Source organism: Salvia splendens, chromosome 22, assembly GCF_004379255.2.
Source record: "Salvia splendens isolate huo1 chromosome 22, SspV2, whole genome shotgun sequence".
Lineage (NCBI taxonomy): Eukaryota > Viridiplantae > Streptophyta > Magnoliopsida > Lamiales > Lamiaceae > Salvia > Salvia splendens.
The window spans coordinates 11,557,911-11,571,260 of NC_056053.1; the positions used below are offsets into that span (position 1 = coordinate 11,557,911).

Sequence of the window (13,350 nt, forward strand, 5' to 3'; positions counted from 1 at the left end):
TGGTGGCTTTGCCTCATTGTAGCGCTCGGCGATGCGCTCCCAGTACGCGAGCTCCTTCTGGTTGTTTGCGAATATCGGGTCCTCCGATATATCCACCCAACACCTCACCAAGATGAGGGTTTCATCCGGCTGGTAGTTCATACGGCCGGGGGCGTACTCTTCACAAGTTGTCGGAGGTGGCAACTTGTGCACCCGGTGCTTGGTCCGCTTCTTTCTGGCGGGGACGGGGGCGGGGGCGGCTTCGGCGGCGCGACGGGAAGCGGCTCCATGTCGGAGAGATCGTACGAATCTGTACTGATGTCCAGATCGTACTGCGTGTTGGCGTCGAACGACAGATATTCACCAGGTTGTGTACCCGGCCACCGTGCGCCATCTCCGAACATCGGGCTACTAGGACTTGAGTATCCACCGGAATCCATTTTATAGCGTAATTTGAGAGTTTAAAAGTTAATCCAAAAGTTACAAATGAAAAGTGAAGTTGGGGTATATATATAACAAAATTTTCGAATTAAAAAAAAAAACTAAAATGCGTTGCATCGTCCGCGCCATCGTCCGCGTCGCTCACAGTGGGCGGGCGATGACGCGGACGATGCCCTATCGTCCGCGCTTCGTCCGCGGACTAAGCTTCGGGCGCAGACGACGCATCATCCGTAGTCCGCAGTGCCACAGTGGCGGACGATAGCGCGCCCGATGCATCGGGCGCGCTATCATCTGCTCCATTGTGCTTTTTTCGTCTAACCAAAAGTAGATTCCTATCCACAAGAGTACATCGGGCGCGCTATCATCTGCTCCATTGTGGATGGCCTAACTCATTGGTTTCCCATTGTGCTTTTTTCGTCTAACCAAAAGTAGATTCCTATCCACAAGAGCTTTTAAGTAATCCTTGCCCACTTCCTCCAAACTCTTATCTCTATTGGATTTCACAATTCCCTCGGCTATCCACAAACTCTTAAGTCTAGATCCCTTAATTATGTAATCCTCTGGAAAAGCTCCCATATATGAGAAACATGGTTTCAAGTGAAACGGCAAGTGGTTATAACTCAAGGAGAGTATATTGGACAACCGTTGCTCGTCTGATTCAACAATTAAAGCTTTTACATCCTTTGAAACATTCTCCCAAACATCTCTTGATCTTTCAACCTTTGACAATAGCCCTCCAATCACATGAATGGGAAAAGGTAGCCCACTGGAATCGCTCAATATCTTAGATACTAACCCTTTCAATTCGTCAGGGCAATCATCTTCTCCAAACACAATCTGGCAAAGTAGATCCCGACACACATACTCATCTAAAAAATTCACACGATGTAGAATCTTCGAGCTCGCAACTTGTTCTGCCACTTCAGAATCCCTAGTGGTGATCACAATCCGCCTCCCATTACTATTGTCAGGGAAATACATCTTTATCTCATCATAGGCCCTCGTACTCCATATATCATCCAACACAATCATATATCTTCACCCAAACAACCTCTTATGCAAGATTTCTCTCAACTCATAATCTTCACATTCAATCAGTTTTTCGCTTAACTTTTCATCCGGGCCACGAAGAAGACTTAACATAGTTTCCCGCATATTGGGAACTTGTGAAATCGCAGCCCAACCACGATAATCAAAGTGAGAAAAAATATATGCATCGTCATAAAGATTTCGAGCAAGGGTAGACTTACCAATACCACCCATACCAACGATGGGGATAATCTCCACCTTCCTCTCCATATTCGTGAGACGATCCTTCAACTCCAACAGAATTGTATTAACTGCCACCAAATCACTCTTAGATCTCGAGGAAGAAGCACTCTTTTCCTCCAATTCTTCCACGAGCTTCATAGATTCAAGTTGTTGGGTTGCTCGCTACAAATCTGTTGTCAGATTATGCAAGAAAACCACTGCAGAATCAAGCTCTTGAGTGACTTCCTGCAGATCTGGTGTGGAAAAGGTCAAGCTTTCGCTTCATGGGTTAGACAACATTTGATGAATCTTTTTGTGATTCAATAATATCCTCTTCTTTATACACTGTATCTCTCCAAAGTTGCTATTTGGGAGGGTAAAGACTTTTCTAGAATCTGCATCAAAGATTCAGCTTTTTGGAGTAGTGATTCAAGTTGGGGTTTGTTACAATTGAAAGTCCAGTGGATTTGTTTGGGATCGAGGATTTGTTGTAGGATGGTGATGAGGGATTGAAGATTGTATGCCATTTTTTGTTTCAGATTTCTTGCAGAAATGACTATGAGAAGTTGATAACAAAAAAATGACAATCTTTTACAATTTTGGAGTACTAACTTTTATTGATTTATACAATTCTGTTTTTCTATTTAATATTTGTTTTGTTCTTACTTCGTTTCTTTTATATGTTCTGGATAATTGCTTCACGTTTGAGTGACACATTCTGTGATGATTTAATAAACTTGCTACATAATCGTGAGAGGAGGTTGGCGAGTTAGATCGGCTTAATAGACACTACAATTAGCTTCCCTTAAAACGGCATTGTTAATTGAGAGTGGGGACTTTTCAAGGGTCTTAGGAGCTTTAGGGAGTTACGGATCTAGGATTGACGCCCCTAGTGTTAGTAATCCACGTTTGTACCGCATGGGCAAAACTTAGGCGACTCGTTCTACTGAAGTAAGAACTGTGTTAGGGTATTGTAGTTGGAATTTGTATAACCATAATTGTGAAAGCTCTATCCTAAGAATTCCACTATTTGCCTAATTTACTTGCTTTATTTTATTTGCTTTATTTGTTTTTGCTTAGTTAAACCAAAACTCTTATTTCTCTAGATAGTATATGACGTTTAGTACATGATAGCCAGTTGTAATTATATTCCCTGTGTTCAATATCCCGGTACTGACCTTTAGCTATACTATTTCTGCTGGTACTGACCTTTAGCTATACTATTTCTGTCTTGTATACTTGCAAGTAGTTGTAGTGCTAAAAAATAGTGCAACAGTGGCATTGAGACATGTGAACCTTCCTGCTATAATAGCTGTTCTAGAAATATTGCACCATAAGAAAAATTCAATTGTATTGATAATACATTAGCATTGACATTCAAATGCATTCAGAAAATGGATGTCAAGATCTAATGAGTACAGTCATTTAAAGTACAACCTACAATTAATAAGTGTGTTTTGCCTTTTTCCCCTCTTTGTTGTATTGTAAGGTCAGCCTACTTCTAACAGTAGTAACTGATATTCTCTTCAGGGGGTCATGACTCTCGTAACAATTATTCACATTATATTGCGACATCTTTTGCTATGCCCTTTAGAATTGTATCCCATCCTTTAACAATTTTTGAACGACAAGAGAAACCTATAAACTTTACTTGAGTGCATGCCTTGGTTGAAAGATGCATTGGTTCTTGCTGGTTTTCGGTGCTGGTTAATGGGCCCCCCTCGGGTTTCTTCAAATCCACCCGCGGGCTTCGACACGGCGACCCAATATTCCCGGCCTTGTTAGTGATTGGGGCGGATTACCTCTCGCGGGCACTCGAAAAATTAATCCTGGGCCAACCGACCGAGGCAGGGGGACTTCTCAACTTTCAAATTAAGCTTGCAAGGGTTAAAAGGGCACTCAAGCAATGGAATAGAGATATCTTCGGGAACATTCACCTTAATCTACGGACCATGGAGCGTGGCTGAGGCACAAACCGACTTTGAGACGGCCCCGACACCCGAAAACAGGACCTTAGTGAACAAGCTAATAGCTAAATACATTCTCCTCCTAAAAATGGAAGAGGATTTTTGGCGCCAGAAAGCTACTCTTGCGGGGGGGACAAGAATACGAGATTCTACCAGAGTTGGGTAAAACCAAAGAAGTCCGATTGCGTATTCATAGAATCATGGTGAGCAGGCACGAAATCACAGATGCGAGGAGATTAAGACCTCGACCGTCGAATTTTTCTAAAATCTGTTAGCACCCACGGCCCCGATCCTAGATGATCCCGATCCGACTCTGATCCATCCACTTCCCCCCTCGGAAGAGTTGGAGGATCTTTCCAATCCCCCAGAGGAGGATGAAGTTAAATGGGTTGCCTTTGATATTTCAGAAAACAGTGCACCGGGGCCGGATGGCTTCACGGCCACCTTTTATTAATCATGCTGGAGCATTGTGGGCTCGGATGTGGTTGAGGCGGTGAGACAGGTCTTCCTCGGGGCCTACCTACCTCAGAGCTTCATGGCAACGAGCATCGTCCTCATTCCCAAAAAGCATGTGCCGGAGACTTGGGGGGATTATTGGCCCATTAGCCTTTGTAATGTCATCAACAAAGTCATCACCAAAATACTCACAAAAAGGCTCACCTCCTTCCTCCTGAGGGTTATTGCCCCGAACCAAAGTGGTTTCGTGAAGTGGCGACTGTTAAATGATAATGTGCTCCTTGCCCAAGAGATGTTCCACGAGTTGCCATGGTGTACCCCTGCCCCGAATGTGGCTATAAAGATTGACATGGCTAAGGCCCGCGTCCAATGGCCCTTCCTCCTCAAGATCCTAAAAATGGTGGGCTTCCGGGACACATGGCTGTCCTTGGTTGAAAGATGCATTGGTTCTTGCTAGTTTTCGGTGCTGGTTAATGGGGCCCCCTCGGGTTTCTTCAAATCCACCCGCGGGCTTCGACACGGCGACCCAATATTCCTGGCCTTGTTCGTGATTGGGGCGGATTACCTCTCGCGGGCACTCGAAAAATTAATCCTGGGCCATCAGGACATGACTTTTAAGGCCTCCCGACACTACATGGAGATAAGCCACCTAGCCTACGCGGACGATATCACCATCTTTACCCAAGCAGCTAAGGAACCCCTTCGGCGACTTAGAGCATGCTTAGAAGAATATGCAAAGGTCTCGGCCCAAAAATCAATCTAGCCAAAAGTAACTTCTACATTGCTGAAAATCATGAGGAATGGGCCACCGCAATCTAGAGGAAAGGAGGATTCCAACGAGGTACAGTCCCTTTCCTTTATCTGGGAGTCCCCATTTTTTGGGGTGTTAAGCGAACTGACATGTTTATGTTTCTGCGGGAGAAAATTTCCGCAATGATCTCCGGCTGGGCCCACAGGCACCTTTCCTTCGTGGGGAGACTTGCGCTTATCAAAAGTACACTTGAAGCCGTGCCACTACACATTTTTCAAGCCATTAAACCGACAGCCGGTGCCCTTAAGCAACTGGACCAATAACTGGCTCGATTCTTCTGGGGATCGTCGAATGATAGGAAAAAGACCCATTGGATCGGATGGGACCAGATTTGCCTCCCGACTGCCGAAGGGGGCCATGGCGTCCACAAGTTCAAAGAAGTTCTCCATGCCTTCAACGTCAAACTTTGGTGGAGATTCCAGGAGCAGAACTCGTTGTGGGAAAAATACATGTTGTCCAAGTATTGCAACAACGCTTCACCGCTCACTGCTAGAATATCAGGGAGACATAGCATGATTTGGAAGAGGCTTATTCGAGTTCGGGCCCAAGCCCAACCTCATATTCGCTGGCTGGTGGGGCAAGGAAAATCTATTTTTGGGATGATATATGGCTCGGAGAGTCCGCCCTTAGGGACCTCGCACATGATGATAGAGGATGCCCGAACGCCCTGGTTGGGGATTTCATCCGGGAAGGGATCTGGGACGAGTCCAAGATCTGGATGCTACATTCTCGAGCTGGCCTCCCACAACGAACCATTGAACAAATCCCCATTGAACAAATCCTTGGCGCACCGATTGTTGATGGGGGTCCGGATATCTCGAGATGGGACCTCTCACGGTTCGGGGACTTCTCCCTCGCCACGACTTGAGAGACCATCCCAACATAACTTCCTATTGTCCGGGGATTGGATGACATTCGGAAGGCTGGTCTTACTTCCTCAATCTCCATCATTATATGGCGGTTGCTCTCAAACCGAATTCCCGTAGATACAAAAGTCCAATGGCGAAAGATGGAGTTGGCATCAAAATGCCAATGTTGCCCACAAAGGCCAGGCATAGAGTCATTGCAACACCTTTCCATCCAAGGAGCGGGAGCAATTAGTGTTTGGAGAGAATTCGATGATTGGTTCGAAGGATCCTCTCCACCAATGCGGATCAATGACACGATCCCATATAGACTCGGGGTCTGGGCGTGGAGAACACAGCAATCAAGGATCCTCAGCCATGCCATGGCGTACCTCATTATGTGGCTCTTATGGGCAAAATGCAATAGGAGCCGGCACCAAATGACACAGATCAAGCCGTTTAATGTGGTTTGGCAGGTTCAGACTTATATCCGAAACAATATGGCCGTTGGAAATACCAAGTCGAAACACTGGAAGGGTGTGAGGCTTAAGATGAATATCCCGAGTGAGGCCGAGACAAGATTGCCGAGGCCCCTCGCCATGCCGGTCAAATGGCACCCCCCAGATCGGAGGACGATTAAAATCAACACAGACGGTGCCTACTCGGAAGCAACGGGTAAAGCGGGAGGGGGAGGACTTATCCGAAACTCCTTGGGGAGGCTGATCCTAGAGTTTGCAGCGCCACTAGACGCCCAATCGTCATTGGAGGCGGAGCTCAAAGCCGCACAACTTGGACTGACCTTGGCACAGGAATTCAAACAACCAATGTGGCTCGAGCTGGACTCGGAGCAAGTGATTAAGTTGATCAGCGGCACAGGCTGGGGTTCGGCCCATCTTCGACAAGAGGTTGCTCGGCTAAGGGTCCTCAAGCGCCAAAGTAACATCTGCGCATCCTTCATCCACCGGGAAGGAAACAACCAAAAAATACACACAATGCACACCTTACACACAAAGTAGACATAATGCACACACTCCACACTACTTGCACACAGTACACACTATATAAAATACATAAATTGCATATAAACACACTATTCAAAATATTAACAAACACTGTACACATCCCCGATCAAAATACGCAAAATGCACAAAATGCATACTACTTACATTACCCACAACATACAAACAATGCATACTTTATGCACAAAGTACACACAATCCACATACTCCAAGCTTCGTACATTGTAAAAATACAAATTACTCAAAATACATACATTGCATAAAATAGACACATTATACACAACTCTGGTCAAAATACAAACATTAATAATAAAATACACACATTAAACATGAAAAACACACATCACAAAAATACATACATTGAATAAATACATAAACTATACCAAATATAAATAAACACTATACACATCCCCGATCCAAACACACATTATAAATAAATTACATACATTAAACACAAAATACACATAGACACACTTCCCACACATAAACACACACTAAACAGATCTCTAGTAAAAAATACACACACTAATAATAAAATACATAGATTAAACACAAAATACAATATTCACACACAAACACACTCCACAGCATACATTGAACACAACACACTTAATAAAAAATACAAACATTACGCTACACATATACACTATCCACGAATATATATACACAATACACACACCGCACACCCTATTCAAACACATTATAAACATAAAGATACACATAGGGAAAATAAACTATAAACAGTACATACATTGCACACAATACGAACTGTATTCAAAATATACACCGTGTGCAGAGACTCTATATATAAAGAATACACACTGTACACGCACCATACACACACTATACACGCACCACCACACTAAATACAAAATGCACACACTTAACACATAGACACTTCCCACAAAATAAACAGAAACACACACTTACCACAAAATACACACAATGCACACTTTACACACAATACACACTATATAAAATACATACATTGTATAATACACATCTTCGGTCAAAATACACACATAAACAAAAAATACACACACATGCACAAATTTCCCAAAAAATACACACAATGCACACCTTACACACAAAGTAGACATAATGCACACACTCCACACTACTTGAACACAGTACACACTATATAAAATACATAAATTGCATATAAACACACTATTCAAAATATTAACAAACTCTGTACACATCCCCGATCAAAATACGCAAAATGCACAAAATGCACACTACTTACATTACCCACAACATACACTATACACAAATAAATAGAAAACACACAAACTTAACACAAAAAACACACATTGCATATATTGCACATAATACACACGTTACTGAAAATATAAACACACACTATACACAAAGCACGCATAATACATGCACAAAATATATTCACTACACACAATACCCGTAACACACTATAATATTCATATACGAGAACTACATATATAGCACTATAAACACATTATATAAAACATAAATGCACTAAAATCATACACACAAAATATAAACAGTATTCAAAATACACACTACACAAAATACACAATTTCAACACATACACGGACATCCCAAACAATGCATACTTTATGCACAAAGTACACACAATCCACATACTCCAAGCTTCGTACATTGTAAAAATACAAATTACTCAAAATACATACATTGCATAAAATAGACACACTATACACATCCCTGATCAAAATACAAACATTAATAAATAGAAAATACAAACATTTAAAAACACACACTTTACACAAATAAATAGAAAATACACAAACTTAACACAAAAAACACACATTGCATATATTGCACATAATACACACGTTACTGAAAATATAAACACACACTATACACAAAGCACGCATAATACATGCACAAAATATATTCACTACACTTAATACCCGTAACACACTACAATATTCATATACACACACATGCACAAATTTCCCAAAAAATACACACAATGCACACCTTACACACAAAATATATTCACTACACACATAAACAAAAATTACACACACATGCACAAATTTCCCAAAAAATACACACAATGCACACCTTACACACAAAGTAGACATAATGCACACACTCCACACGCATAATACATGCACAAAATATATTCACTACACACATAAACAAAAAATACCCACACATGCACAAATTTCCCAAAAAATACACACAATGCACACCTTACACACAAAGTAGACATAATGCACACACTCCACACTACTTGAACACAGTACACACTATATAAAATACATAAATTGCATATAAACACACTATTGAAAATATTTAACAAACGTTGTACACATCCCCAATCAAAATACGCAAAATACACAAAATACACACTACTTACATTACCCACAACATACACTATACAAAATACACACAGTATACACAAATAAATAAAAAATACAAAAACTTAACACAAAAAACACACATTGCATATATTGCACATAATACACGCGTTACTGAAAATATAAACACACACTATACACAAAGCACGCATAATACATGCACAAAATATATTCACTACACACAATACCCTTAACACACTACAATATTCATATACGAGAACTACATATGTAGCACTATAAACACATTATATAAAACATAAATGCACTAAAATTATACACACAAAATACAAACTGTATTCAAATTACACACTACACAAAATACACAATTTCCACACATACACAGACATTCCAAACAATGCATACATTATACACAAAGTACACACAATCCACATACTCCAAACATTGCATAAAATAGACACACTATACACATCCCGGGTCAAAATACAAACATTAATAATAAAATACACACATTAAACACGAAAAACGCACATCACAAAAATACATACATTGCATAAATACATAAACTATACTCAATATAATTAAACACTATACACATCCCCGATCCAAACACACATTATAAATAAATTACATACATTAAACACAAATTACACATATACACACTTCCCACACATAAACACACACTAAACACATCTCTAGTAAAAAATACACCCACTAATAATAAAATACATAGATTAAACACAAAATACACAATTCACACACAGACACACTCCACAGCATACATTGAACACAATACACTTAATAAAAAATACAAACATTACGCTACACATATACACTATCCACGAATATATATATACAATACAGACACCGCACACCCTATTCAAACACATTATAAACATAAAGATACACATAGGGAAAATAAACTATAAACAGTACATACATTGCACACAATACGAACTGTATTCAAAATATACACCGTGTGCAGAGACTCTATATATAAAGAATACACACTGTACACGACCATACACACACTATACACGCACCACCACACTAAATACAAAATGCACACACTTAACACATAGACACTTCCCACAAAATAAACAGAAACACACACTTACCACAAAATACACACAATGCACACTTTGCACACAATACACACTATATAAAATACATACATTGTATAATACACACATTATGTCTAGTTTGTGTGTATTTTTTTGGGAAATTTGTGCATGTGTGTGTAATTTTTGTTTATGTGTGTAGTGAATATATTTTGTGTGTAAGGTGTGCATTGTGTGTATTTTTTGGGAAATTTGTGCATGTGTGTGTATATGAATATTGTAGTGTGTTACGGGTATGGTGTGTAGTGAATATATTTTGTGCATGTATTATGCGTGCTTTGTGTATAGTGTGTGTTTATATTTTCAGTAACGTGTGTAATATGTGCAATATATGCAATGTGTGTTTTTTGTGTTAAGTTTGTGTATTTTCTATTTATTTGTGTAAAGTGTGTGTTTTTAAATGTTTGTATTTTCTATTTATTAATGTTTGTATTTTGATCAGGGATGTGTATAGTGTGTCTATTTTATGCAATGTATGTATTTTGAGTAATTTGTATTTTTACAATGTACGAAGCTTGGAGTATGTGGATTGTGTGTACTTTGTGCATAAAGTATGCATTGTTTGGGATGTCCGTGTATGTGTTGAAATTGTGTATTTTATATAATGTGTATATAGTGCTATATATGTAGTTCTCGTATATGAATATTATAGTGTGTTACGGGTATTGTGTGTAGTGAATATATTTTGTGCATGTATTATGCGTGCTTTGTGTATAGTGTGTATTTTCTATTTATTTGTGTATAGTGTATGTTGTGGGTAATGTAAGTAGTGTGCATTTTGTGCATTTTGCGTATTTTGATCGGGGATGTGTACAGAGTTTGTTAATATTTTGAATAGTGTGTTTATATGCAATTTATGTATTTTATATAGTGTGTACTGTGTTCAAGTAGTGTGGAGTGTGTGCATTATGTCTACTTTGTGTGTAAGGTGTGCATTGTGTGTATTTTTTGGGAAATTTGTGCATGTGTGGGTATTTTTTGTTTATGTGTGTAGTGAATATATTTTGTGCATGTATTATGCGTGTGGAGTGTGTGCATTATGTCTACTTTGTGTGTAAGGTGTGCATTGTGTGTATTTTTTGGGAAATTTGTGCATGTGTGTGTATATGAATATTGTAGTGTGTTACGGGTATTGTGTGTAGTGAATATATTTTGTGCATGTATTATGCGTGCTTTGTGTATAGTGTGTGTTTATATTTTCAGTAACGTGTGTATTATGCGCAATATATGCAATGTGTGTTTTTTGTGTTAAGTTTGTGTATTTTCTATTTATTTGTGTAAAGTGTGTGTTTTTAAATGTTTGTATTTTCTATTTATTAATGTTTGTATTTTGATCAGGGATGTGTATAGTGTGTCTATTTTATGCAATGTATGTATTTTGAGTAATTTGTATTTTTACAATGTACGAAGGTTGGAGTATGTGGATTGTGTGTACTTTGTGCATAAAGTATGCATTGTTTGGGATGTCCGTGTATGTGTTGAAATTGTGTATTTTGTGTAGTGTGTATTTTGAATACAATTCATATTTTGTGTTTATGATTTTAGTGCATTTATGTTTTATATAATGTGTTTATAGTGCTATATATGTAGTTCTCGTATATGAATATTATAGTGTGTTACGGGTATTGTGTGTAGTGAATATATTTTGTGCATGTATTATGCGTGCTTTGTGTATAGTGTGTGTTTATATTTTCAGTAACGTGTGTATTATGTGCAATATATGCAATGTGTGTTTTTTAAGTTAAGTTTGTGTATTTTCTATTTATTTGTGTATAGTGTATGTTGTAGGTAATGTAAGTAGTGTGCATTTTGCGTATTTTGATCGGGGATGTGTACAGAGTTTGTTAATATTTTGAATAGTGTGTTTATATGCAATTTATGTATTTTATATAGTGTGTACTGTGTTCAAGTAGTGTGGAGTGTGTGCATTATGTCTACTTTGTGTGTAAGGTGTGCATTGTGTGTATTTTTTGGGAAATTTGTGCATGTGTGGGTATTTTTTGTTTATGTGTGTAGTGAATATATTTTGTGCATGTATTATGCGTGTGGAGTGTGTGCGTTATGTCTACTTTGTGTGTAAGGTGTGCATTGTGTGTATTTTTTGGGAAATTTGTGCATGTGTGTGTATATGAATATTGTAGTGTGTTACGGGTATTGTGTGTAGTGAATATATTTTGTGCATGTATTATGCGTGCTTTGTGTATAGTGTGTGTTTATATTTTCAGTAACGTGTGTATTATGCGCAATATATGCAATGTGTGTTTTTTGTGTTAAGTTTGTGTATTTTCTATTTATTTGTGTAAAGTGTGTGTTTTTAAATGTTTGTATTTTCTATTTATTAATGTTTGTATTTTGATCAGGGATGTGTATAGTGTGTCTATTTTATGCAATGTATGTATTTTGAGTAATTTGTATTTTTACAATGTACGAAGGTTGGAGTATGTGGATTGTGTGTACTTTGTGCATAAAGTATGCATTGTTTGGGATGTCCGTGTATGTGTTGAAATTGTGTATTTTGTGTAGTGTGTATTTTGAATACAATTCATATTTTATGTTTATGATTTTAGTGCATTTATGTTTTATATAATGTGTTTATAGTGCTATATATGTAGTTCTCGTATATGAATATTATAGTGTGTTACGGGTATTGTGTGTAGTGAATATATTTTGTGCATGTATTATGCGTGCTTTGTGTATAGTGTGTGTTTATATTTTCAGTAACGTGTGTATTATGTGCAATATATGCAATGTGTGTTTTTTAAGTTAAGTTTGTGTATTTTCTATTTATTTGTGTATAGTGTATGTTGTAGGTAATGTAAGTAGTGTGCATTTTGCGTATTTTGATCGGGGATGTGTACAACGTTTGTTAATATTTTGAATAGTGTGTTTATATGCAATTTATGTATTTTATATAGTGTGTACTGTGTTCAAGTAGTGTGGAGTGTGTGCATTATGTCTACTTTGTGTGTAAGGTGTGCATTGTGTGTATTTTTTGGGAAATTTGTGCATGTGTGGGTATTTTTTGTTTATGTGTGTAGTGAATATATTTTGTGCATGTATTATGCGTGTGGAGTGTGTGCATTATGTCTACTTTGTGTGTATGGTGTGCATTGTGTGTATTTTTTGGGAAATTTGT

The 13,350-nt window shown here is 38.5% G+C and overlaps 1 protein-coding gene across 1 annotated transcript; it reads right to left on the minus strand.

Moving 5' to 3' along the window:
• Positions 1-804: 804 nt before the first annotated feature.
• Positions 805-1,401, minus strand: LOC121786726 (putative late blight resistance protein homolog R1A-10). Its single transcript, XM_042185356.1, has one exon. The coding sequence runs from the start codon at positions 1,399-1,401 to the stop codon at positions 805-807; it is 597 nt and encodes a 198-aa protein (XP_042041290.1).
• Positions 1,402-13,350: the final 11,949 nt, after the last annotated feature.